This window comes from Lepisma saccharinum, chromosome 17 (assembly GCF_977018435.1).
Source record: "Lepisma saccharinum chromosome 17, izLepSacc3.1, whole genome shotgun sequence".
In the NCBI taxonomy this organism is placed as follows: domain Eukaryota; kingdom Metazoa; phylum Arthropoda; class Insecta; order Zygentoma; family Lepismatidae; genus Lepisma; species Lepisma saccharinum.
Genome location: NC_139245.1, coordinates 28,477,457 through 28,502,762, shown reverse-complemented (window position 1 = coordinate 28,502,762; position 25,306 = coordinate 28,477,457). Strand labels below are relative to the sequence as shown.

General features: G+C 39.6%; 2 protein-coding genes across 2 annotated transcripts in view; one reads left to right on the top strand and one right to left on the bottom strand.

Annotated features, from left to right (window-relative positions):
• The first annotated feature begins 4,066 nt into the window (after positions 1 to 4,066).
• On the top strand, positions 4,067 to 4,492 carry LOC146001349 (histone-lysine N-methyltransferase SETMAR-like). Its single transcript, XM_083138664.1, has one exon. The coding sequence runs from the start codon at positions 4,067 to 4,069 to the stop codon at positions 4,490 to 4,492; it is 426 nt and encodes a 141-aa protein (XP_082994790.1).
• Positions 4,493 to 6,244: 1,752 nt separating this feature from the next.
• wg (Wnt family member 1 wingless) overlaps positions 6,245 to 25,306 on the bottom strand; it is a 66,965-nt gene continuing 47,903 nt past the window's right edge. The window contains exons 3-4 of the mRNA XM_083139235.1: positions 23,262 to 23,530; positions 6,245 to 9,770 (exon numbers count right to left, since the gene is read on the bottom strand). Of these exons, the coding sequence (XP_082995361.1) occupies positions 9,276 to 9,770; positions 23,262 to 23,530 (764 nt within the window). The 3' untranslated portion in view covers positions 6,245 to 9,275. The remainder of the gene's footprint in view (positions 9,771 to 23,261; positions 23,531 to 25,306) is intronic.

Below are 25,306 nucleotides of genomic sequence, written 5' to 3'. Positions count from 1 at the left end.
TTCTCACTTAAACTAACACTTATTCCTCTTCCTTATCCCGTCTCTGTGCAACACTTCTTTTTCCCCTAACTGTTTGTAAATAAACCCCCACTTTTTCCAATAGTTCCATGTTCCTTTGCACTACGATTGATTTGAACACAGTTTCCAATCTGATGTTGCGTAGCTTCTCCTCCTGCAGAACGCGCGTGTCCTGACATAAGAATAAATGTTCTGTCCCATCATCACCATTGCATAATACGCATTTATATATCCCTTCCTCGTTTTTTACTGTGTTGTGTCTCCATCCCCCTAGCCTGATCCATGCCAACCCCTTTCTTGCCACCATGCTCACCTTCTTGATGTACGGTACCTGTCCCCATTCCCGCGGTCCCCTTCTTTGGAGTTCGAGCGATCTCTTGGTTTCACATTCCGCTATTGTTTCCTGCCTATCTATATCCTCTAATCTTTGTTTCACTAATTGCAATGTCCCCTGGTCGACGTGTTCCCCCTCCCAGATCCATCCCAGTCCAATTTCGTATAGTTTACCTCTGATCTCTTTCGCCCATGTTCCCATTTCCTCCCCTTGTACCCACAATGAAAAGTGGGAAAAATGCGCCCAGCACAGACGACCTTCATCAATATGATAATAGGTTGATTAAAACAACCTTGACGCAGCTTCCCCTTACACTTAACACAGGCTTGGAACTGTCAGGAAAGAGAGTTTTTTAAAAAAAGGTACAGTAAAAATATTATCTTTTCTGGCGTGTTTAGAAGCTGGAGATAATGTCCTTTGTCATATTTTTTTTCTTTTGTAATTTTTAATTAATATGTTGTAATTTTTATTTTATTTGATTAAGGTTTTTATTTACATTTGTATTTCCATTTCTTGTGACCTCCGTTGACGATCTTTTACTCCAGACTTCTCAGGCACTTCGTAAGGTCCTTGGGTGTGCTTGTTTTGTAAGTATGTAAAATTTTGCTAATCTGTTCATCCAGTTTTATGTACGTTCGTTTCCTCTTCGTTCCTTCCAAACCGATGCTAGCCCTGTCATAGTTGTATACGCTGTATTCCGCTTCCTGCTTCAGTGTCTTCAGAAGGGTGTAGAATTTGGGATGAAGTCGAACTTTCTCCTGCAGCTTATTGTTTCACCCTTCGACAGCATTGTTCTTGCGGTGCTTTGCATCTCCACAGTGCCACACATCAACTGGTAGATTTGGATTTTGCAGCCATTGTTGTACAAAGTAGTCAAGAAACGCTGTCAGTTTCTCTCCTGCTTGCGCCGTACTATGGATTTGGAGCCACCCATCTTCAACGTCCTCGCGGGGGATCATTGCCAGAGCGCTGCTACTTCTTCGTCATTCGTGTAGTCCGGTACCAATCCAACGTCTTGAACTTTGCGCCACAGACTCGCTTAATTGTGTGCTGGGCGCATTTTTCCCACTTTCTGATGTGGTTACTCTTGGGAGGGCGCATTTTTCCCACTTTTATTGCGAGAGCGCATTTTTCCCTGATTCGCTGTGCCCCCCTTGCCCACCCACTGGACGTCCATGATCAAGTTTATTAAGTCTTATAATCCAAGAAAGTGGTCATACAATGTAAACATTCGGATACACGTTGCAGTCTTATTGAACTATGCAGTGAAATAAATACAAATGAAAATATCCTTACCTTTAATTCAATAATACATTTTCTGATGTTTAGGAAGCCTCTCTGATCTATGTAGTTGACTCAGTTGTACTTTTCACTAGACATGACTTTTTCAGAAATGGCTTGTTCGTTTTAATAACATCATAAAATTCACAACATGAAAGTTGTGAATTACATTCAGCAGATGTTTAACAGTGGATACTAGAAGTCTACCGCTTTCTGCAGACCAAATATTCTCCATAATTGAAAATACTCTCTCAACTGGAGCAGATGTTCCAGGCAAAGACATAGCAAACTCAACCATTTTAGAAATGTTCTTGCGTGAAATACCAGTCTTTTGAAACACCTTAAAAATTGATCACCACTTGTCTTCAATACTATCTGATACTTTTTCAGAACTTGAACCACAACCTACCTTTTGGTTTTGAATTACCTTGTTCATCAAATAGGTCATCAATATTTACGGCAACTTTTCCAATTGCATTAATAACTTGTGCACTCTCTTGTAAATCAGAAAAGGTATAATCGATCCTTGCCGGTCATAAATTTTGGTCGTGAATATTCAATACCGGTAGCTATTTTCATGTTCAGATTCTCAAAACCCCGGACATTTTGCAATCCCGGACATCACTTAAAAAACAGGACTGTCCGGGCTAATCCCGGACGTATGGTAAGCCTAATTCAGTCTGCCACTTCAGGACAAAACGCGAAGTGCACAGCAACTTCATCTTCGTTAAAATCCCTTCTGCCGCACTGTCCCAACGAACTGTAAAATTTCTTCGTGAACATCGGGCCTCTTCCCAACAGTTTTTTGAAAAAAGCCTGAAATTGTACGTTTACTAGGTATTTTACGTGGAACAAATACATAGAACGTATTAACAAGAAAACTACCCTTCACGTTACAACTCGCATTAAATACAATTTCCCGAGGACGACCTGGTCATACCCAACGTATATAGAGGATACCTTTGACAGCAGCCGAAATATTTGCTTCAGTGCGAGGGAGAACAAGCAGGCGGAAAATAAACCGTTTATCAAGAATGAAAAAAAAAAACTCACATTAAGCTATAATCAATTATCGAAAACCAAAAAGACCACTTGAAGAAAGAAAAGAAGAAATATTCAAAACAACAATAGTGACGAAATCGAATCCTGATCTTTATAGAGGCTGCTGCCAATACAGGAAAGTATGTATATCGGAATCTCAGTGCTTGCCTGTTGCATCAGTACCCAACATTCGGCGTTCAATATGTTTCAGTTGAATGTAGAGGGTGCTGAAGGTGGTGGGGAAGAAAATTAAGGGGTGCACAAGGCTGGACCTTTGACCGATGCCAGGGCAGCTGTTTTGGAATTTTCATCTCCTTGGAAAAAAAAAACCGCTATGGAATTTCAAAATCTGAAAAATTACATTTGCTTAGAATTCCTTTAGGCTAATCCTCGTGTGGTTTTCTTTCGCTGTTGTCTAGATATTAGCAATAGTTTAATAGACTTACGTAGCCTCGAAACTATTGAGAATATCTAGGTAATAGCGAAAGGAAAACGCACGAAGACACCTGAATGCTCTAGAAGGAATTCTAAGCATATGCATTTTTTGGAAAACCATAGCCGTTTTTCTCAAAGAGAAGAAAGTTAGAAAAAAACAGCTTCCCTGGCACCGCCAAAGATACAGTCGAGCCTTACCATATTTGTTTTTATAAGCTAAATTTCAAAGTTTGGAAAAATAGAATTTATATTACATTTTATGAAGAATTCTCACTTAAGAGGAACTAGTTTTGAGATACGCAAAAACATTTAGAATAACACTGGCATTCAGAACTGGAGGATTTATTTGCCAGAACGAAACATGATTTGTTGAGCTGTTTCTAAAAAATATAACTTTACAGTGCACATTCGAATTTACTTCCACGTGACAAGATGTAAGCACATTTAAATATGCCTGTTATTTCATTTCGCTAGCCGGGACTGAAACCTCTATCGTATTAAATTTTGAGTCTACACAATTCTTGTTAGGTACTCCCTGGCTACAACCTCTGGCCTTCCTCGAAATTAAAAATGAATGCTATCGATTTTTAATAAATACGAGGGGAGCTGAAAAGTTTTGCCTGTTGATTAATATCCCTCTTATTTTATATGCAGAGATCTTGGAACTTTTGCTGAGCGTTCCTCCATTCCTTACCTACAACGCCACGTAGCGGGAGTTGTTGTCATCTGCCCACGTGATCAGCAGTTGCGACCAAGATGGCAACTGGTATGGACGTACGGTTAAAGCAGAGAGCCGTAATCGGATTCTTGACGGCGGAGGGAGTGCAAAATCGTCACAGGCGACGAATCGTGGGTCCACCACTATGATCCAACGATGAAGAGGCAGTCCATGGAGTACCGTCACAAAAGTTCTCCCACTCCAAAAAAATTCAAGGTCTGTGATCTGCGGGAAAAGTCATGCTGACTCTGTTTTTCGATGTGAATGGTGTTGTCCACACAGGGTTTCTTCCCAAGGGTACCACAGTGAACTCAGAGAGGTACATCGAAAGCCTAAAGAAGCTAAAGGCTCGACTGAGACGCGCCAGGCCTGACAATGGAGCCTCTCTTCTTCTCCATGACAACGTTAGACCCCACACCAGCAAGTTGACCACCGACGCAATATTGAAGCTTGGATACACTGTCCTCCCACACACCCCATACAGCCCTGATAAACTGAAGGAACACCTTAAGGGAAACCACTACTCATCAGATGAGAACGTCCAGCGTGCTGTGGGATCATGGTGTCACTCCAAAGGCAAGGATTTCTACCGTGACACCATGGAAGGACTGGTGCGCCGTTGGAGGAAGTGCGTGGAAGTGGATGTTGACTATGTGGGGAAGTGATGTTCTAGAACTGAAGCCAAGATGTCAATGTACACATTGTATTTTATTCGATTAAATTCTGTTCACTATAATCAGAGATATTAATCAACAGGCAAAACTTTTTAGCCCACCCTCGTATGTAGGTGCATTTCCACTGAAGCATGCGATATGACGTTTAAAGTCGGTCGACTACTGCCGCATGCATCATACTGTGCTGCAGAAATGTAAAATTCAACATGTTGCAATGAGGATGAAACCAGTTCGACAAGGATCAACCTACCACGTCTCCTTTGTGAGCCAAACCAGAAATAATCAACTTGACTTTCTGTTTGCGTTACTTTACATCGCTTTTCTATCTTTTGGTTAATCGGGACGATGAGGATGAATGATGGGGCAAACACAAAAATACTCTCAAGCCAGATCCTGGGTTCAAACTTGAAACCTATGGCTTTGTAGTGCATTACACTAAGTAGTCCGTCATGCAGGCCGACAAGGTGTCCTATGATGCATTACTGCGTGCCTCATGTTCCGTTTGCAAATTACGTTGCTGCATGGTACTTGCCCGAGTGGAATCGCACCTTAATGGAAAAGTAACTAAATTCTAAACATACCTGCCTGACGTACGGTCCCATTTTCCTGAATAGCTACCACAACCTTCTCTCTGCCACTACTGCTCTCGTTATCAGTCCACGAGAACTTGTCAGAACTTGACTCCCTCCTCCAATCGAACGCACGTGTCCTTTCAAGCTTTGCTCCGGTTGCAAGATCACATGGACTTATCTACCGCAGGTGTCGCTCGCTGGTGTGCAAGGACAAGCAGCAAGTCAGGCAATTTATTCATCAAATATGAGCGTGGTAGCGAAGAATGTTTGTTCTCTGTGTGCACAAACGCACACATTTCGTGTTTACGATACAAAAGTATGCAAGGAACATGAGTGAACCTGAGTTTGAGAATGAAACTAATGCGATTAGGCGTAGAGAATTAACTTTTGAACTTTCGTACACTAAGTTTAGACAAAAAGGTGAAGATATTTGTAATAACAGAGAGTGGAAGTAAATCAATGGATGATTTATGAATTAACGTATGTCCAGCCGTAAATGTTAATACTCGAATTGAATTCTACACACCTCTTTGGGAGGTTATTGATTATTGAGTTGGTGTTTAAGTCCACTTTATGCACAGTAAGGCTAATCGGGACTGGACTTACAGTTTAAAGTGGGATCCGAACCACTATGTGCCTCCATCGGGTATCGAACCCAGGACCCCTTCATTACAAGGCGACGACGTTACCGCTGCGCCATCGGGGAGGCCTTGGAAGGTTGATTGATTAATTGATTTGCTTTATTTTACTTCGCTTTTTGTGCCACTTTTGGATAATTTGCGAAGTTGAGGATGAGTGATGACATGATGAAATTGATGAATGGACACTCACAAACATCTATGCCCAGGCCGGAATTCCAACCCGGAACCCCTGGCGTCGTAGCGCGATGTGCTAACCACTCCGCCACCCACGGGGGCCAGGTTTTGGGAGGTTATGATTTAGAATTTTAGCTTTCTGTGCCATGACGTCGAAGGACACAGTAAACGTCAAAACAAACAAACTTTGTTAATTTTACATTCTTACACTGATAGATAAGCAAGCCAAAACGATATGAAAATCAAATAGTGTACTATATCTTAACTTCACCTCAACAAATATTTCTCATGAAATTTAAAACCCTTGAATGCAAATGAAACACCAACATTTTTTGTTTTAATAAGCCATATATTTGTACGCTATTTACAAAGATATGTATTTTTGAAGACAGTGTAAATCAATAAGCTCATATGCTGTTATATTAAATTATACACAATTCTCTTTGGAAGACATGTTATTTGCTAACACTACCCTGATGTTCATACATGCCAGTTCTTAGGCAACGTAGAAATAATGATACATCAAGATAACCTGAATACATTAAAGAAGTCCTAGAAAAGAATACTGAATCATAAATGCAACTGAGTACCATTTTGGAAAAATATTCCAACTTCATAATACTTTTAAACTTCATTAGGAAAATAAAGCAATATGCAACTTCATAATCATAATACACGGCATAAATATATCCAGTTGAAATTTTCGAAAGGGACAATATACTAGAAAGTATGGAATTTTCATTAGTCATGTCTTAAATATCAGACTATGTACAAAATTTAACGTAATATTTTTTTTTTGCCAAAAATTTGCGGAAATGATAATAAGCAGTGATACAATATCTTAAATTTTGAGAGAAAGATTGTTCTAATACAGATATACCATTCCACAAAATTTACTTTGGAATTCTTCTAATCTCATTCAAACTCCCATTGTTTCAAAAATATTTATGATTGATTGTCAGAGCGAGATTAGAGTGCACAATGATTATTCAAAATTAAAATGACAAGTAGATAACAATTGTTCTGAATCTTCGAGATGTGATATGTTCCTATAATACAACAATGTCATTGGTTATGAACTTGAAAGCATTCGCAAACAGAAGTTAACAAATGATCCAGAATTAGAATAGTCTTTGGTGAAATTCAACACTAATCTATGTAGTACACAAATTCCCAAAACCCAATGAATTTTGAATTTATTGGCTGTGGTTTAATCCTCGTGTGAAAATATACATAAGGTTTATTAATGTAGTTGCTTTTTAAGATAAATTCCAAAGTTTCGAAAAATGTAATTTATATTGAATTTTATAAAAAAAGGCACTTGTTTTGAGATAATTATGTTTATAAGGTATAAATGTAGCTACGTGAACAAATTAAGAATAATACTGATTTTTCAAAAAATATAACTGCACATACGAACTTATTTCAAAGTGACAAGATGTAAGTACATATAAATATACCTCTTATTTTTATTATGTAAATTATTTCATACCTAACAAAATATTATTTTAATTTGTATTTTCTTTCTTTCTTACAGTTTATTGTTTTTCATTGAGAAAAATATAAACTGGAATTTTAGAACAAACCACAACCAACTTCTCATTGAAAGAAGACTACAAATTTTATAAAAGTAAAATACATATTTAAATACTGAAACAACCACAGCTATATAATAAATTATGGTATTCACAATTTAGACAACGTATTCAGTGAATAAAACGTTTAGTTCGATGCTATAAACACTTCATTATGTAGAAACAATACTTTACAAAGTATCTACGGTTTGTAACGGAGGGAATTTTTGATAGTAAACACTATATACATATTACATTGTTATTTCAAATCAAGAACAGGTAGCAAATGTACATAGCAGAAACTATAGCTCACATTTTAAAAAATAAATTACATGGCGACTATAAAGAATTCATTTTTACTTGTTCTGTACTTATGATATATATCCTATAATATCGATCATAATTTCTTGTGAACTGTGTATATAATAATGTTCTAGTTTGTAGAAAAAACAGTAGCTTCCCTTCCATTCCGATTATATTAACTTTATCCATTAATGTACAGGAAAAATATAAACCGATACTGCTACTCAATGACTAGCGTTAAGTAATACGTACACTTTGGAACACTCAACAAGTTTAGCATTTTACATTAGCCTCAGTCATTCATAATATCCCTGTGCAATAGTGACAATAATACTAATAATTATGATGAAAAGTAATTACATGAACTGAAACAAATCCTCACATTCACGCTCACTTCGATTTTTCAGTCTTCTTTTGTGCATTTATGTCATAATTTTTAATGGACACTACATGTGAAATTTTATGTGTAAATATTAATATCCTAGTACATGAGAGTTTTGTCGGTAGGGATACAGGAATGTCCTTTATTTTGCTCAGGGTATGACCCTACACAGCAGTAATTTTTAAATAAAGACTCTTAACTTTAAAACAGAAAATTCCAAATAATTTTACTAGTCAAGAATCGGGGGAGGTCAGCATAATAGTACTGATACGCATTTTGGTATTTTTCTGCACCAATAGACTAACTGTATGATCGAATTAATCACATTATCTAGGCTGACTAAAACATTACTCATGTAATATTAATGTTAATACTTCCATCTTTTCTTAAACTACAGTAATTTACATCAAGACACTTCACAGTTTCTCCACAACACTAATAAATAAATTAGTTTTCAATCTAACACATTCATTTCAGACTCACTCATAAACTACATACCAAACATCTATAAAATTAATTTCAAAATGAATGTTCACACTTGCGATTAAAAATGAAGAATTGTTCGTTTGCGGCTAGGTACGTACAAGCTCTTGAAATTAGTGTCATTCGATGAGGGAACGTATTTTTCAGTACACACTTCATCTGGAAATAAATGTTTAGCAAGTGAATGTATTCACTGACTCACACGTTCATGTAATTCTAAGGTATTGTAGTTACTGGCAAAGAAATATGGTGATGGTAAACACACATGCTACCAATATGGGAGTTTCTCACACTGTAACACTTCACAATCAATTCTTAATGCCATTGTTGGAGGCATCTATCACAAAACAGCAATAATTGGTCGCACACACCACACCGTTCACTCTTGTAGTCTTGTGCTAACTTAGAGGAATGTTGTCTTCCATGATCTCATCAACAATCACCAAGATTGGTTCAAAAGTGTTAATCGCAAACACTTACGAATTTATATAGTTCTGAATCATTTAGGGGAGGGGTGGGAAATCACCTGTCTGGATTACCACAAACCAGTGTGATAAATCACAACAATCAACCACTGTTCCAGGTCAAGGGGATAACTTGAAACCAGCAAGCAATCATAATACCTCAGCCCCTACGTACTGATTGTCACAGACAAGTATGGATAGTCTTTGTGACATTACACGTTTTACACTTGACCTGACAGCACCAATGAAAAGTGCAAGCGCATCTTTCTTTAACTTCCTTCACCTCAGTCTTGTAGCCACGCCCACAGCACATGAGGTCGCAACCATCGACCCCGATGGAAGTATCATTACACTCCCTCCCTTGCGTGCCTTGTATACCCAGTTTGGGGTTCCTGTCGCAGAAGTTGGGGGAGGGTTCATAGTACACTAGGTCCTTCGATGTGGGGGGTTTGTGGTTGGGATTGAAGGGACTCAGCTGGAAGTTGTATCGACTCTTTCTGTTGCCTCGCAGGCTGCCGGCGTTGCCGACCAAAACCCTTGACGAACCATCGAATCCGTCCTTCAGATTGTCTCCCACGAGGCGGAAAGATGGCAGCCTCTTCCAGCAAGTTTTGGTGGTGCAGGAACCGGACATTCCGTGACATTTACACTCGTTTCTCATTTCGGAAGCCACGTGCTGGAAAGAAATAAGACAGGTATTAAGTATCAGTAAGGTATTAAAGTAAGCAATGGCGAGAATGATATATCTTTACTGGCAAGAAGAAACAAACCAAATAAGTAGATGGTAACAAACACAAGGGGGAAAATGTTCAAATTCTATTCTATTCTGCAATTTGATCGTGAAGAATGTCTGTACAAGACACCTGTAGAATCAAGACAACTTGTAAAAATGGAACAATAAAGATAAGAGAAAAGAAAAACGAGGGAACCGACATTCGAGAAATAGACGTCCCAGTGTTTTTAGGCACAAGGATATAAGCGCATACCCTCGAATGTAACTGGTGGAGGCTGGGTATTCTATTCTGCAAATTGAGTTTCTTACATAAAATATTTTCCTTTATTTCACTGAATATCATGCAGTTTCTGTGATGACGCTCATCCAGATATTGTATTTGTATTCTCGTTCTGTCCATGTAGTAAACACATGATAAAGATCAAACAACTAGACAGAAGGAAATATTTATGAAATTACGCCGAGAATTACGTTATTGCAATATTATAATAACTATAATGTTATGGATCAATATTATATCACTCAAATTGTACACCTCGTACTCAGGAAATATTAATTGTTTGTGTTCATCTAAACAGGCCTGCAAAAAAACCTTCTTCCACCGTGTCCCTGAATACAAAACATTTCGATAGAACCTCAATGCTCAATATGACATCTAATTATAAACAAGTTGCAAGTAACTTTAAGTTACTTTCTTGGTACCTGCGTTAGATGCGTTACCTTGATAAATTCAGAACTGGAGGATTTATTTGCCAGAACGGAACATGATTTGTTGTGAATATATGTATAAGTTTCACTGTGAAAACATTTACTACAGAGAATACGTGTGATACTTGTGTAAACAATAAATAAATTGTTCTTATTGTATGACAATAAGGTAACGCCTTACTTCTGGGAACAATGACGGTAACGGTTTACTTTTGGAAACAAAGTAACGTGTCACGTTTTTGAGTAGCTTACCCAAGTGAACTTCCTCCATAACCTCTACCAGTGAAAGAATTTGAGGCAAGGAAATAACACACTTGTAAAACTTGAAAGTTCCCCAAAAAAAAACACTAAAAGAAATGAAAGCTGATAATGACGACGCCCAGAGATTCCATTCATGCTTTAACATAATCGCCAATTACCTCCCAAATCGCAACTGTTTCTGGAATGCAGATGGGCAAGTCGTTACTCCATCAACATGTCCACGAGGTATAATATATTGTCTTTCCAGTAATGAGAGCAAACAGACAGCAATTCCGTAATATGTCCCATTTTGAAACGCGAACATACTTCACAAGGACGTACAACTCATTAATTGGTATTCTCGTTTTATTATTCAGTATTTTAGGAATTTTTTTGCCCCGTGGAATTCTACTGGTGCTTCTTCGTGTGTTCTTAGGTTATGAAAAGCCAGAAGCCAAGAAGATCTGGAAGCGGAAATATGACGTTGTGCTTGAATATATTCCTGCTGTATTTCTCACTCATTTAGTCCATTTCTGGCTTGGTCGGTATTGCTGCTACAACTATTTCTGGTCGTCATCTTCTAAAGCCCCAAAATTCTTATTTTAGCCTGTGCTTTCAAACACACAACATAGGGTCTTACTTATGAAACACAGGTTAAACTCCATCAGTTAGGTTAGGCTTGTTAGGTACAGCATAAATAGAACCATTTTTGAAGCCCCGAAAAACTACAGTGTATTTAGTGCTAAAGGAACTAAATCCAATAAGCCTAACCTAACAACGAAGGCATTCCACACTAACGTCAAAACACCGATGGTGTTTAGGTTGTGTCCGATAAGTGAGACCCCCACGAAGCTACCAGCTAATGGTAATGCTGAAAACAGTTGTAGCAGCGATCACTATCTTCTTGCTTTTATAGATACTCGTAAAGGGGAACTAACACTATTTCAGGTAAATGACTTGGTAGTAACTGAATTGATACATTCACATACTATTTACTCATGGAAGAACCCTCTGTCCTAATATCAACTTTATTGGCCCTTACCTTAGGCTTCTCTGGCCAACAAAGACGTGTTCGAAAATTCATCTCCTTTCGAAAAACAGTTAAACTTAAGGATCCATGAAACTATCGCAAACGCAATGTCAGTTTCACCTAAAATGGCGGACATTTGATAATCTTATGCTGATAGGCCAGCCATTATGAGAAACGGTAGTCTATGGAATAGATAAAGGACAAACTAGGCCAAAGCTGAAAATCGGGAGGGTACGCGAGGAGATGGCACCCCCCTAAGATCAGGCGAAGTATAAATGCAACGAAATTGATTTTTTAATACTTCTTTACTTACTAACCCTGAAACCGGCTCGGCGGCCCTAGGTCCCGGGTTCGATCCCCGTTGGGGTCACAATTCACAGTGGTTTGGATTCCACTTTAACCTATAATCCCAGTTCTGTTTGTTAAATAATTACTATCTGAGCATAAAGTGGGTTTAAAGAAAATACCTTGCGAGCTGTGGACAGAGTTTCAGCCACATAGGCTCATGTTTTTAAAAAATGTATTCCGCACTTTTCCTACAGATTTGTGCTGGTTCTAGAAGACCATATCCACATCCTTCCCCGCAGCACCTAGAGCAACTGCGACACAAAACCAATTAGCTAGTCCCCCGGGGTTTCTGCTCGAGACAGACAAGGCGCGGTGCTGTCCCTGGGTGTAATTGATGGGGTAGCGCAGAGTGACACAGTCAGTCGGTGGCTCCCAGCTATTTGTCAAGATGTCACCGGCGATGCTTAACTTCCCGTGCCTCTGCAACAAAGGGTGACTTTTTTTTTCAGGCGTAGACAAGGTGATGTCGTGGCTGATAAACTGATACGCAATACCGAGTGGGAAGATTTCCTTGTAAGCTGATGCTCAGTGGCCTGTTTACGCTTCTTATTCTGTTGTGTGGATGGTGCTGACAATGATTCTTGAATAGATGCAATCTTAATTGCATTTCCTATGTTCTGTCCGGTGTGAGAACAAAGTGAGTATAAACAATTGCACGTGGCTTATGAAAAATCCTACTGGTTACTCCAATGGCAACTCTTGTGCGCAGGAATAAAGCCATACCACTCAACGTAGCTACTATTGACGTTGCGGACTTCTACACGGCCAATATATTTATGATCAGGATAAGACCCGGAGGTGAGTTTCAAGGGACTTGTGTGAACAAGCAGCCGGTGTATCCTAAAAGGCTGATGGGAAAAATACAAATCCCAAACCAGAAGAAATGAGAAGGTCTTATAAAAGGACTGTTACCAACCTTAAATAACTATATGGTGTCTCCTAAAGAGCTATACTTGTCCTTCTTTCTTCGGTTTCACCTTTTGGCGACAAGTAGTTTCAAAAATATTTATAGTGCACACAACTTGTATTTATAATCATTATCTCTAAGCAAGATAAGTGTTATTTAAATTTAAAATTGAAAGTATTTTTTTGAATGGATCAGTGTTAGAGTATTGCATGGAACCACTTTCGCTCGCTCGCACTCGTTCGAGTCTTCCACGCTCGAACGTTTACAATTTAATATAATTTTAATGTGACAATAATCGTAGACACATATGTGTAAAATATCCGCCTTGGTAGTTTCAGCCCACAATTATCTATCTCAGTTTCATCACTATATTGCTAATGGAGATGAAGACTATGGTCACTTAAGATTCAATTTAACTGCATCTTTAACTTCAAGATCAATATTTGAGGGCCCACTACCACAGACAAATGACGGTTATACGTGTACTAATGGGCTTCGAGCGTGTACCGCTCGTTTTGCCTGTCAGGGCGTTATTCGCTCGAGCAAAGAAGCTCTCGTTTCGGAACGCTATCTAGCGTCGTCCGTGCGAACTATTTGGCTCTCGAACGAAATGCTCTTCTTACAGCATTTTAAGCAGTACTGTACTGTAGGCCTGCATGTATCATATATCTATATTCCAAGCGTTTAAAGACGACACGTTTATTTCTTATTGTACACATGCGCTCACAAAAAACACGGTGGTGTCACGTTATAAATTAACACACACAGTGTTAAATGTTAACGGCAGAATATTGTCAATTGTAGGGATACTCTGACAGTGTAATATTACTGATTCCATAAGGACGACAATCTTCCCTTCAGTTTACAAGTGGAAAATTTATCCTGCTTGATGTTGGAGTGTAGATCCACCAAGAGTCACCAACACTGCTAGGTCTGGCAATTGCATCACTCAGTCAATACCGATGAAGTTGCTTTCAGAGTAGGAAGAATCAATCCATTACAGAACCACTTCAGACTTCATTTAGAGGATGTTAATATGTTATGACACTCTCAAAAAGGAAGATCCATCAAGGTGTCCTGAGTGTTTGTACTTGCTGAACGGTCTCGACCAATGACAACGAAGGCTCTATTAAAGTACCCTCCCCCTCGAGAGACCCTGGCACTTCCCCTCCGTGCCCCCCTTCAAACCCAGCACCAATTCCTGTTTTTAATCTGCACCTAACACTTGAGAGAAGGCCACACACAGAGCACAACAATGCCCTGGAGAACATCTAATGAACAGCATGCAGCATCGTGGTCACGCCAGCGAGATAGTGCCATTATTCTAATGCGCCGTCACTAATTTGACTGGCGTTTCGAGAAACAACAGAAAGGATACCGGGCATTGTTGCCTCAAAGGCAAGGAAGACAAAAAGAGGAAGGACGGGGGGAGGAGGGGATGACATCCTATGCACACAATATTCAAAAGGGCCGTGTTTTCATATGCTGGGGATCCTTGCTTGGTATGCGAACCTTTTCTTCGCCGTTGCTATGTCGCAGGAATTTGCCTTCGTGGACGGTGTCTGGCCTTTCTTGCTTTGCAGGCATCTCTCAGCGTGAGTGCTATAGAGATGCGTTTCAGTTCGAATCAGAATTATCAAAAGTTCGAAACCAGTGGGAGATTGGACAGGGTGTCTACAATCTTGTAGAAACAAATTTCTCTGACTTTTCCAGGTTTTTCAGACCAAAGAACCAAAATGTCCACACCAAGCCATTAGGGCAATTCATATATTTACACACGTGTAGAAGAAGGACGCTACATTTTAGCTAAACACCAAGCTTAGAAATAGAAACCCACTAAAGTTAAAGGTAATAACGAGAAGGACTGAACAGAAATTGACTGTTGGATAGAACTTTTTGTGTAATTCTTGCCACGCACTGACTAATGATTAGGGACATTGAATTTTCGAGATCCGCGAAATCGCGAAATGTGACCAAAAAATGCAATTTTGAACATTTTGCACGTAACTACACCCCCAGTGATGAAATATGCATGAGTTTTATACGCGAAGTAATGCGAAATGTGTGCTTTTCCACGAAATGAACGCTTTTTCGCGAAATAACCGTGAAATATCGTCAAATTAAGTAGAAAACACGCAAAAACCGGCAATCGAGGTTGTGCGCGAAAATTGTCGATTTGTAACAAAACGGTTGCCTAAAGTTTCTTACAACTTGCAGCTGAAGAACGTTTTATCTTCGATCACATCAAGAAGATGCTGCAAATTGGGATTTCCCATGCACATAATCTCGGTTCGAAAATTTTGCTCCCTGTCAAGCTGCATTCCTTTCTTCCCCCGAATATGCATTTTAGAAATGAAGTGATTTTGTGTTGATGTTTTCTTTTTGGTTGGACAGCCAAGTACTTGTGTATGTGTATAGTTTATCAATTTATAGCTCTTTTGTATGTTGTTTCCTCTCATGATGAAAAAGTGTGTGCCAATTTTTTTTTTTCCACCCCTGGTATATACCGCTGATCTAACCTTTTATTTACCGCTCTCCTCAATTTTTATTTACCATAAATTTGTGTCCCTACTAATGATAAAGAATTATCCTTTTCTAAAACTTTCAACAATTATAGTATAAATAATACATAATTAAAGCGAAATTTAGTAATATATGTATATGTATTAAACTTAAAAAAAAGGTAAAGTGTTCCCCTGTGCATAGCACCACGCCATGAAGGCGTATAGGGGGTGTGGGGGTAACGCCCCACACTTTCTTGATCCGGTCGTGAGTGGGGGTGATGTGATCAGCATCACGCCCCTGACCTCCTTAACCCCCCAGAGTTTCCCCCAGGTACCCATGTTATTCGACGCTGGGTTGGCGCCGGGGCCGCTTCCATCGTTAGATCGAACCCGGGACCTTTAGCATGGTAGTCAGACACGTTACCTAATATGTATTAAACCTAATATGTACAAAAAACAACCCAAAAATTGCAACCAGAAAATAGCCACTTACTGTAGTAGATTTAATTTCTAGTTAAAACTTATTCAAAACATAACCCTTTTCCTAGAGTATTTAATAGGCTACGCAATTTCTACTGTAAATGCCAGTAATTCTCCGTGTATCCAAATGTAGTATAGTTTCTTTCCAGCAAATTTAAAATTCCTTGCTAGACATTTTCTTCTTTGCTCAAGAACCTGTTTTTAGTGCACTTCCACAAAAATATTGATTTTTCCAGGAAAATTAAATTCCCTGACTTTTCCAGGATTTCCAGGTTCAAATATTTGATAATTCTGATTTGAATTATTTTACACAATGCAGAATGCAGCATATTTAATATAACAGTAATATAACCCGAAGCATTGCTTTCCCGAATTCACTTTTTCATAATCCAGAATAGTAAATACCTTTATCGAATTCTGAATTTTCTTTCCTGAATCCAGATTTCCTTTCCCAATCCAAACTACTGAATACACTTTCCTAAGAATGCACTTTCCTCTTGCCAATCCACAATGCCAGTTGTAATTTCCCACTGAATAGATTTCCCAAATTGAAAATATTGATTGCACACCAGTTCAGTATACTGAATATATTTTCTGAATCTAAAATACGGAACACAAACACTCATTCCCTTCCATCCTGAATATATTTCCCGAATATTATTTTTTTTCCAATACGGAACACTAATTACATTTTACCTCACACTGTTAGAAGTTACCGTAACATTTACAATATTCTACCGTTAAAATTTAACAGCCTGCCTCTCAATTTACAAAAACGGGACGTAACATTTTTTAATTAAATTTGAATAACTTGCGCACATAAATATATTTTGAAAAACTGAATAATTAAAATTACGTTTGTTTTTTTAAATCGTTTTTACCACTGATGAACGTATTGTAGTTAAATATATATATATATAAACGTTTTGGTCTAGAGGCGAAAGCAAAAAGGTGCAAGTGACGCCTCTCGCCGGTTTTAGTAAGGACCAACTAACTTACGATATCACATTATTTGCCAAAAAAACAACAACAATTTTTATGGTTCCAGGATAATTACACCACATGGTTCTAGGAACACGATTGGCTAATCTGTGCTAAATCTCTTGATCTGAAGAACGTCACAGGTTTCCCCCCTCACCAACACCAAAAACTCGGCCAGCCGAAACCAACGAGGCTCCGCGTCAAAACTACTGTAACCAATAGATTCCCGTTCCGATCAGATCTAATCGTTTAACTCGCCGTGTCATTCGTCCGAAATCGTGAGCGGCTCGATTCCATTGAAGTGACACTTCGATTCGGAATGGTCCGTTAACTTCGTGATGTTCCGTGTTGAATGTCATTTCCTCAGATACGTCCATTCGGTCTGATGGGAACAGGAGAAGAAACTCCTGTTCCTGCCCACTTGCGAATGATTTGTATTTTTGGTGGGTGAGATTCGGCTAAATATTTGTATTTTTTTTAATATTTAGCGTCGGTTTTAGCCGATTTTGGCTAATCGCAAAGGATGAGCGTGATTAGATGACATCACTTCGGTGGCGAGTTCGAGTCTACGGCTTAAGGTACGTTGCCGCACATTCGAGCATTTCCCTCTTGAAGCCTGTGTAAGCTTATGGAGTAACTTTGGTCGCGATTATCTTGAGAACCAGTCGGCAGAAAAAAATCAAATTTTGCCTGAGCACTCAGAAAGGTTGTTTGTAGAGAACCACTTTTTGATATTTTCATTTCCTACACCAACGTCCCGAAAAAATAATTAACTTTAGTCTCGAAATATAGTATTTTTTCCACTTTCCTTGACGCGGCAACCCTGCAGCCATCTAGCGGGCTCACCACAGGACCGAGACGGCGTGGGGTTATTCTCGCCTCGGTGGCAGAACGTGGTGCTTGGTCGACTCTCCTTCTCGCCACTAAAGTGCACGGGTTAGCGTGGATATTCTTTTCTGTGTTTTGCCTTATCAATTTTATCTGCGCATTCATCATCAGCGTCGAGGTTAGCCTAAAGTTCAAACAAAAAAATAGGGTAAAATTCACGGAACGTGCAATGCATTTTGAAAATGTTCTTACGTACAAGTATTGTCTTGCCAAATTTCGTAAATTCGTGCTTTTACAAATATTAAAAATATATTTGTTCGAGAGTGGCCAATTTTATTTTCTTATCAAAAGAAGGCATGTTATATTTCAAATTAATGTTTGATTCAGTGGCGTGTCTAATGAATGTTGGTGGAGGTCATGATACCCCACCCTTTGACATAACGTTGTTAAAACAAAGGTCAAATGCAGTTTAAGATTGCACGATATAGGACTGACTACTTAATACAAAACGTCGCCCGCCCCCTTCTACGAAAATGTTGGGCCCGACTCTAGCTTGAAGCACAAACATTAAAATGACATCAATTCCAAATCTGTAGCTACAAGCGAAGTTCATAAAAAAGCTTTTAACATTTATCACAAAATGATTTTAGGTATTTTTTTTCGTATTCTTGATATTCAAAAACTGAAATTGTTTGTTCGAGTTTGTTTTTAAGGCCACTTTATGCACAGATAGACTAACCGTGACTGAACCTACAGTTTTAAATGGAATTCGAACCACTATGCATCTGACCGGGTATCGAACTCAGAACCCCTTGAAAAGAAAAACAAATGAAATTGTCGATGTACAAAAATATTAAATTATATTTTTTTTCTTATCCCATGGTGATGAATACACACACCATTGCGTGAAAAGTTCTCTTTTTTTTCTGGCTGGCGGTAAATAGAGGAGAAGGGATATAAAATGCACTATTAGCATAAGGTATGCACTACAGGTAGAAATAAATTCTTTTCCATTCTAGGAACTCATGCTGAATCATTTGCTTTCTGGGTGTTGTCCCAAGAGGTCAGTCTAAAGTGGTGAAATGTCAGGCGCACTTGTTAATTACCGATCCATTTGCATTGACTTCTCTCGGTCGGCTGACCACGCAGGTAATTATAGGATCTCGCAGAGGAGCCCTTTGTTATGACGTGCACGGTGGGTGTGGCCGGCGTTTCATTCCAGGTTGGGTTGCCTTCCCCTCGGCCACGAAAAGAGACATCGCCGGGGACGGTGAGAAACTCCGCTCTCCTTGCTATTCGTCTCGCTTGAGTTGTGGTTTTCGCGTCCTTGCGCACCCTTTCTTAGTTGTCTTCATCGGTCCCTTCTTTTCCCCTTTTTATACTGTTTGTTTCTGTCCATTTCTTTACACTTCTTTCTCTTTCCTTCCCTTTTTGTCTCTCCTGATCTCTCTTGCTCTGTTTTTCACTTCATTATCTCACCCCTCTCTCTGATGTTCGATTTGGCACTCGGTCCCTTCTTCTTTGCTTCCTTTATTCTACCCTTTTCTCTCTCTCTCTCTTTTGCCGTTTTCTCGTTTGTCTGTCTCTTCCTTCACCTCTTCTTATTCGCTTCATTCTATATCTTTCTCTCGGGGCCTCCCCGATGGCACAGTGGTAGCGTCGCCGCCTTGTAGTCAAGGGATCCCGGGTTCGATACCCGGTAGTGTTGCCCACGAGACGAGACTTTGGCCTGTCTCGTCTCGTGGAAATGCTGTCTCGTCTCGAAAATATTCGTTTGTTCTCGGGACACATGATCAATCTCGTCTCGTCTCGAATTTCTAAAAGCCTGTCCCGTCTCGTCCCGTGGGCAACACTAATACCCGGTGGAGGCACATAGTGGTTGGATCCTACTTCAAACTGTAGTATTAGCCTTATTGTTCATTAAGTGGACTTAGAACACCAACTCAAACATCGCCTGCATCAAAAAGAGGTGGACTTCATATCCGACTGTATCTTGCCTTGTAATCAAGGAGTCCCAGGTTCGATACCCGGTGGAGTCACATGGTGGTTCGTATTCCACTTTAAACTGTAGGTCCAGTCCGGATTAGCCTTTCTGTGCATAAAGTGAACTTAAATATCTCTCTCTCTCTCTCTCTCTCTCTCTCTCTCTCTGTTCTTTTCTATCTATCTCTGGCTTGGAGTATTTCTTTTTCTATTAACCCTCCTCTCTATACAGAACCCGAAAAGTGCGAATGCACACAAATGTTCACTCCAATAACACATTAACGTGTATAAAATTCAAATGATGCACTTTCTAGTGTGCTAACAATGGTCTTGTCATGAGATTCCGATCCGTGTGGTGCACTAAAATTGGGAAGATCACACAAAGATAACAAAAGATTACATAAATATAACAATATGATACATTCAACTGTGTCAAAAAATGCATCAACTTTGATTTGATGCATTTCGAGTTCTGTGTCTGTGTCCTTCGTTCTCCTTCTCTTTTCATTTTTCTTTCTTTGTTTCCCTTATTCTCCTCTTTCTGCTTTATCTATCGTTCTGTGTGTGTTTTATTTTCTATATCCTGGTGTCTCCACTCCTTTATCTTCGTTTGCTATCTTTATTTCTTCTCTATCTCTCTCTCTTCTGTTTTATCCTTGTTCTTATATTTTCTCTTTCACTCCCGCGAACTCCCGAGACAACAATAGCCTCAACGTAAGTCTTGAAGCTTTCCTGGCGACGAATGATTCAGTAGAAGTCTACCCTGAAGATGAGAATCTTTTCCACAACTCACCTGGTCGATAGCCCGAGAGAATCTTTTCAACAATAGCCTCAGTTTGCAGAAGGGGATAGGATACAATTGAAGATCACGTTCGACAATGCATGCTGCTCAAGACCTTTCCAACGGGGTCTGAATTACTTCTATTGGTGTCCTGATTGCCAAAATATTGCAATTTGAAATTAACAAGCTGGTGAAAAATTGTCCGAAATCACACATTTTGCAGCCTTTTCAGTATGCCAAATTTCAAATGAATCAAAATATGTACTATTAAAAAAACGAATTAGAACTTAAGCTCCATAATGCTACAGCTCTCTGAGGTCCAGCGTCTACCAAGAGCTTTTATATTGAATGACACGGGGTCAACGCATCGAGTGCCTTCGCCATTTCTTCTGACTTTCGGGACCGGGGCCGCCACTTCTTCTTTTCCAACAGCTCGACAATTGTCTTCCCGATGATGTGTCAATACATAAATGTAGGGGGCTCCCACCGGGAATCAAACCCGAAACCTCTCGCACCAAAGGCGAGAGGACCAACCATTTGACTACGCGGGAGCTCTTATATTTCTAATGCTACTTATATTAGAAGATTGGTTCGAAACGTTCTTGGAATAATTCTAGCAGAATTTGGAAACTTTTTGGATATTTTTTTTTTAAAAAAATAGTTGCCGGTGAAAGTAATCAACAACATAGCTGCTAAAACTTTTAGTAGTGAAATTTGCCTAAAAAGAAATTGCCTATTTATGTGAGACTATCACAAAACGATACACGTTCGACTCTGCGAGATTCACGCTCTTCACAATGCATATCCTTCAGCGTATATTGAGACGATTGCAACTGCTCCACGTGCTACAGGATATGCCACTTGTGAGATTTCATTACCCTCCATTCAACGGTGGACGTGGTAACATCAGGTGTTCCTACTGCGAGGGATGAAGTGATTGCGAGACCAATGATTCAAGAGTCGCATCAACCGATGTAGCCACGCGCCTAAAGTCGACAAGAATGTCATTCATTTAACGACGCAGGAAGAGTAACTATTGTAATTTGTCTGATAGCTACGTAGCAGCTAAGCCAACTGTTTATCTGGTAGCAACTAATAGCTAATATTTACACGACTAATTCATCTTGGAGCAACTTATAGCAGCTAATTCCTCGGCTAATTTATCTTGAAGGTATTAGCAGCAGCTAATAACACGGTAAATTTATCTTGGAGCTAGTTGTAAAAGGTAATAATGCGGCTAATTTATGTTGTAGCTAGTAGTAGCAGCTTATCGTACGGTTAATTTATCTGGGAGCTACTAATAGCAACTCGGCTAAATAATCTGGAGTTACCGGTAACATCTTATCACGTGTTACAGTTACTAGTAGTACCTTATCACACTGCTACTTAATCTTGGAGCTGCTTCTCATGCAGATAATACGAGAGGGGTTGTAAGTACAGTGGAATGTTTTTAATTCGAAATCCAAGGGGACACGAAAGAAGTTCGAATTATCCAAAATTCGAATTAGCAAAAACGTGTATCGTTAAAGATGGTTTCAAGACGAATAAACTTCTGTTCGAATTACTAGTAATTCGAATTATCCAAATTTAAAATAAACTGTATTAGTTCCTCAAGTTGCGAGCCATCCCCAAAGAGCAAAACCTCGAATTTCTTCATGTATAATCTAAGGGATAAACAGCGCACTCTGAAGCCAATAAGAAAAAACAGCAGATCGGATTGAGAAAGTAAGACCCGCTTTGGACGAAAGCATTTTCCTAAGCAATTTTCTTAACATTTATGCCATTACCAAAATGGTACCGAGTAAAGTGAAAAAACTTATGGCATTTCAGATCCCATTGCATATTTCATGGCATTTCTCAAGGATGGGATCGGTCCTATTTCAGTAACATCTTTCATAGCATAACCAATTAGAAGCGATCTCTAGGTCACAAGTGCAGATGCAATGGCGGCCGCGTGAGATGTAAACAATGTATCACTTCACATTTTTAAAAGACGATAACTATTCAACCGAGATGAATAAAGTTTCCTATAAAAAGGTTTTAGGTACAAAGCAATGGCGCTGCTAAAATACATACTTTATAACGTATACAGTACTTATATGAAATACTCCCTCTGTCCCATAATTATTGTCCGGTACACCTTTGTTTGTTGTCTCATAATAATTGCCCGATATTCCAACTGTGGCATTGGTGTATACAGAAGAAGAACATGAAACACGGGAATGAGTCATACAACTTTATTACTCAAGGATCAGTACGAATTGTGCTTTCCATCTGCCTCTTCGTCTGTTATTTCTGTACTACCATTTTGGCATACCGGACTATAATTATGGGACAGAGGGAGTAATATTTTAGTTGTTTCAACTGCAAACACCGTGCACTCTCCATAGATGTTGTAACTCGACGTGCCTTTCGTGCTGCTGTATATATTTTACATTGTAATCGTAAAAGCAAACCGAAATGTTCCATGAAATGCTTCCTTTAAAGTACTATCTGCTATAAGGCTTTTGGAAGCATTTATGTTAGCAAAAATGTTAATGAAAATGCTAGCATATAAAGCGGGCGTCGTGGTTAGCTGCCATCATGGTTCACGGATTTAAACCCCTTTACATAATAATATTAATGATACTAATAAAACACTTACTATTCTTCCAGCTTCGTTGTTGTGCAGATTCATCTTCTCTCGAATGTTCCTTCCTCTCTCCCCAGCGTCCACGAACTCCCTGGAGAATTTCCTCCCGAAGCCTATGTTGTCGGAGCATCCTCCCCACTCCCAGTCCTTGCCTCCCGAGGTCCCCCTCGTGCTGTAGTCGCAGGAGCAGGTGGCGATGGACCCTTCGCTGCACGCCCTGGACACGGCGTGCGTCACGGCAGCGCTTGTGATGGCGTAGATAAATGCTGTTTCTCGACAACCTGCAATGACAACAATGGTAGTTCATTGTGAGTGCTATGTGCAGACCAGAAGCAGAGCAAAACATGTAAACTCTGTAAATACGTAGTTGCAATGTACAGGGCGAGTATAAAGTTTGGATACATAAATATTTTTTCAAGTAATGGCATTTTCAACATGGTTGTAGCGTTGCACGTCCGTTTATAAGCGTTGCTTCAGATGATTGACATAGATGATTTTTAGTGAATAAACCTTCTCTTTTAGAAAACAGCAGAGGTAGAAATTAAAGAGGATTTAGGTCTTGAGAGCAAGGAGTCCATTCCACACGGCTCAAGTTGAGTTCAGACGTTCTGGACAGAAGAACCCCCTGAAAGGCATTCTTGATTTTGACGGCTGCGTCATTGGTGAACCCGCCAATTAATGGTCCAAATACCTAACAAATGGTAATCTGTTGTCGACAGATCTGATGAGTGTGGTGGATGCAGTAGAGTCTGTCTCATAGCACTAAAACTTAATTTCTGTTGACCAATCTAGGCTGCCCAACTCGTAATTTCTCATGCATTTCATCCAGCGGGGTGCAGTATTTCTCAGCATTCATTGTTGGGATCTCATTAGCATCTAGCCATTATGCAGAGCGGGAAGACAAACCAGTCATACATATTTCAATTGCATTTTCTGGTACATACAGTATATTTTATATTGTTAATTATGACTGTATGAAATAACAATATAAATTGGAAACCTTGCTCTAACATTTCTGGTGTACAGAGTAGAGTCTTGGTCGGGGTTCGAAACCAAAACGTTTCTCTACTAAGCTCTAATTCAGTGCTACAGCCCTTTGAGGGATCTTCAATGGTCCTATCGCAGCTGCTTTCTGGTTTTCGAGACAGGAGTTCGCTACCATTGCTTTCAAGTCGCTTCCATCAAGTCTCCAACCCGGGACCACTCGCGCCATTTGCAGTAGCTCAATGAATTTTTACTAGCCCCTGTTTTGGAATGATGTCACCCTAAAATACACTCGTGCAGCATATTACAAAATACCTGCGGTTTCAAGAGTAGGGCAGGAACACCGAGGATACGCCCCTGATTGCAAGCAACGAACCTTTTATTCCTTTCGCAATCATCCCCTCTCCCTACCCCCTCTCCTTGCTTTTTTCAATAATCCATTAACCTATTCTTCTGAATTAATTACATGAGAGGACGGGGAGACACGAAAACACACCGCGGAAAGAGAAGACTCTATCCGTCGAGGGCCGGATACTTGTTCCACGAGAGGAATTTCAATTCGATCCCCCCCCCCCCCCGCCTCTCAGATGGGAGCGTGCTCATCTCCTCTCGAACCGCAGCACCCCCGAGGGGGCGCGAGGGGTCATTGTGATGACGTAATTATCCTACAAGAATCCTGGCGGGGGTTCCGGCGAGATTGGGAGAATATCCATAACTCATGTGGACTGACCGGGCGAAGTGCGTCTGGGAGGTCGAGACACAAGTTCTCTCTCTCTCTCCTGAACCCAGACGGCTTGGCTGTGCTCGTGAAGGCAGCAGACTGGATGCCACAGGTTCATTCTGTGGTTGAGTTCCTCCATAAGAAGTTACAAATTACTTTGTTAACATTCCGAAAATATATCCCGATATAACGTTGTGACAAGTTAATTCCCGATACGTATGAACCTTGATTTTCTTGTCTTATTTTTTCCCATAAGTGGTGTTATTTTCTAACTTTTCCACAAAACGAGCGTTTTAATTTTAGCACACTTTTCTGTAAAATATACCTAAAATTATATCTTCATTGTGTTTTT